A 3,209-nucleotide genomic window follows, 5' to 3' on the forward strand; every position below is an offset into this window, starting at 1 on the left:
CCTCTGAGTATCTGCCTTCAGGTCTGACTTTAGAAGGACCCTAGGCTGCGTGGTCACCAGACCACTGTTTACACTCAAAAAAAAAAAAACCACAAAAAACAAAACAAAAAAAAAACAACCTCTGTTCAGACTTGCTGTCAAGATTTCAATCCACTGAGCAATTACATTGGTTCAATAACCCATTGTCTCCTTGGCTCCCACTCCTCATTCCCCATTACAACATTATGTTGTGTTTTATTTTGATTCTTATACCCTGCTCTGTCCAATTTTTAAAATGGCAGATAAATTGCATTGCAAAAATCACTGCTAATCAGGTTCTGGTTCAATACGAAGCCATCCCCAGCACAGAGGCTGAGGGGCACAATGAAACCTCACCATTATAAAAATAAATGAGGGAGAAATGTGGGAAAACCCTTCTAATTAAAATGGAGGACTCCCTTCACTAGCAGGGCTTCTCCTTCTCTAACCATAACCTCCACACGCCTCTACCTGCAGAATGTCACGTTAGATTACAGGTTTAACTTCCTTTCTGCCTATAAGAACCTGTTCAGCTAGCACATCAGATTTCTGGAATGCCTAAGCCTTCAGTCAATGATCTTGGCCCATCCTGAATAGTCCTACCCCCTCCCTGAGTCCCCCAAAACTATATAACACTTGAATTGCCCCAAGTAAAATTAATCTGTCTCCCTGAAGCTGGTCCCAGTTATCGACATTACCTTTGGTACTCACAGGGCTTCCACACCCTCTCCCACCTCCCTGCTCCCCGAGCCCTCACCCCATCTGTAGTCTCTGCTCTATTTGCCCCCGTGGACCATCCCTGGGGGTAGGGAGGGTCACAGATGGGGCGACACTGTGCAGGGCTAGCACACTAGTTAAGGCCTCGGGAGGGGCAGCCTCTGACCTTCAGCTGGTGTTTGAAGAGAAGTTCATCCAGTAACATCTGTGTCTCCCACACCTCCTGCTCGGCTTGCTGCTGCAGAAGGGCCAGTGCTTGCTCCTGCTTCTGCTGGTCCAGCTGTCATGAGAACCCATACCTCAGGGTTCAGCTATGCCTTGCTGGTAATGGACTATAAGGATCACCTTAATAGATCCCATGCTTGGTCAGGCCTTCCTAGCAACAGCCTACTCCTTCTGTCTGTGGCTTCTCCATTCAGGCTGAACAAGGGGGCTTGGGGGCTGCTTTTAAACCCTTAGCTCTATGTTATGGAGCCTTCTATTCAGCCATGGGGACAGAGACTGCTCACAGCTAGTCTCCAAACAGAAGTCACAGTTGTCACCAGCCTGGGATCATGGGGTAGGACATACCTTCAGTGACTTGAGAAAGCTCAAAGATTTCAGCTGGAAACTGGTCAGGTGCCCATCATACAGGCCTCCAGAATGTGGCCTCTCAGGCTCCTGCTGACCTGCAGACCATGGATGAGGGCACCTGAGTGGCAGGTATGCTTTGAGCCTCTCTTCTGGTTGAGCCTCAGTGCTTCTTGGCCTGCAAGGAAACTGAGGCCAGAGGCCAGGAGGGAAAGCCCACGGCACAAGGACCGTGCCAGCGTCCAGCACTTCCAGAAGAGCCCCTTCCTTGCAGCCTTAGGAGACCATGGCTGCCATGTGGCTGTATTCACCCCCTCACCCTCACCACACCGCACCTCACGCCACCTTTTACTCCAGAAGCAAGAACTGAATTAGCATAGATAACAGAAGCTACCAGAAAGACCCAGGTCCCATCTCAGCTCTGTCCTGTACTTTCGAAGAGACCGGGAACAATTCACTGGCCAAGCAGAGCGTCTCAGGGGACACAGCTTCCCTGTGTGAGGCTCCCACAATGGCTTCACAAGGCCTGACAGGCAGAAGCCATGGTTGTTGCCGATGATGCTCACGTAGGTATGTGCTACAGAGGGAATTCCAAAGTGCAACTTGGAATTCTGGGGTGTTTCAGACTATGTCTCTTGTAAGTTACAAGGTCTTCAAGGGTATCAAAGGAGGTGTTTCATCTTTCTGATGCTCCCCCCGACCCAAGGCTGAGGCAAGGCACCCTGTGTGTGTTCCCACCCTGTGGAGGCTGTGTCTGCCTCCTGACCTAGCCTCTGCCTCACTCTAAGCCTCTTTTCTTCAGAGTTAGCTGTTAAGGGAGGGCTCAGAGGATGCCTGGCTTGAACGCTCTAGCTTAGACGAGAGGGCCTTCCTGACGGTCCCCGATGACCTTCAGCCACTGGGCAGTCATGATGTAGGGAGGGCCGTGGACAGAATCCCAGTCCTCTGCCCAGGGAGAACCATCTTCCACAGCAGACTGCATGTCACCACTGACAGAGAAGCTCAGCTTCTTAGAGTAGGAGCAGGTGACAAGCTGTGAGCAATGACCACATAGTCCCTGGGCATTAACAATGGCAGGAAAAGACCAGGCAGCAGCAGGGACACACGCCAAACACTCAGGTGCCCTCCACGCCCTCCACACCCTCCACGCCCTCCACACCCTCCACGCCCTCCCATGTAACTGGGCAGAACTCTTGGATCGGCTGAGTTTCAGTTCCTTCACTGTTATGGCTGGGCACTTAAGAGAAACTGAGGCCAGAGCAGGTGCCCAGACTATGTCACCCTTCCACAAACGCCAAAGATTGAATCCCAAAGCCTCTAAGCCATGCATGTGGAGTGGGAGTAGCGCTTGGTCCTCTTGGTCATGTTGGCACCCCAGCATGTCGGAGGGAACTACACACTGCATGTCCCTGAGCACTGATCTGTGACCCAGAAGAAAACTAGGTTGGTCCTGGCTGAGGTCACCCCTCGCTCCTTAATCCTTGACTCCTCTCAAAAGGCAGTTAGTGAGGAACTCCAAGATTTCAGCACCACCTAGAGCCAGCACTGTGGGGACCCAGTGAGATGGCCTCATGAAGGCCCAGCAGCAGACAGTAGGAAGGACAATGACTACAGCAAGAGTGCTCAGTCACAGGCTGTGGTGCCTCTGCCCCCAGGAGAGACCTGCTGAGTGTGTGTGTGTGTGTGTGTGTGTGTAAAGCAGCAAAAGGCACAGCTGGTGCTTATCTCTGTACATTTAGAGGAGAAGAAATGGGGACCCAGTTGGACCCTAAAACCCTCATATTTAAAAAAAAAAAAAAAAAAAAAAAGCCAGGCATGGTGGTGCATGCGTTTAATCCCAGCACTTGGAAGGCAGAGGCAGAAGCCAGCCTGGTCTACAAAGTGAGTTCCAGGACAGCCAGGGC

General features: G+C 51.5%; 1 protein-coding gene across 1 annotated transcript in view; it reads right to left on the bottom strand.

Moving 5' to 3' along the window:
* LOC115063633 overlaps window positions 1–2,287 on the bottom strand; it is an 18,055-nt gene extending 15,768 nt beyond the window's left edge. The window contains exons 1-3 of the mRNA XM_029536756.1: window positions 2,182–2,287; window positions 1,306–1,403; window positions 902–1,015 (exon numbers count right to left, since the gene is read on the bottom strand). Coding sequence (XP_029392616.1) covers window positions 902–1,015; window positions 1,306–1,403; window positions 2,182–2,287 — 318 coding nt within the window. The remainder of the gene's footprint in view (window positions 1–901; window positions 1,016–1,305; window positions 1,404–2,181) is intronic.
* Window positions 2,288–3,209: the final 922 nt, after the last annotated feature.

The sequence above is a fragment of the Mus pahari genome, chromosome 3 (assembly GCF_900095145.1).
Source record: "Mus pahari chromosome 3, PAHARI_EIJ_v1.1, whole genome shotgun sequence".
Classification (NCBI taxonomy): domain Eukaryota; kingdom Metazoa; phylum Chordata; class Mammalia; order Rodentia; family Muridae; genus Mus; species Mus pahari.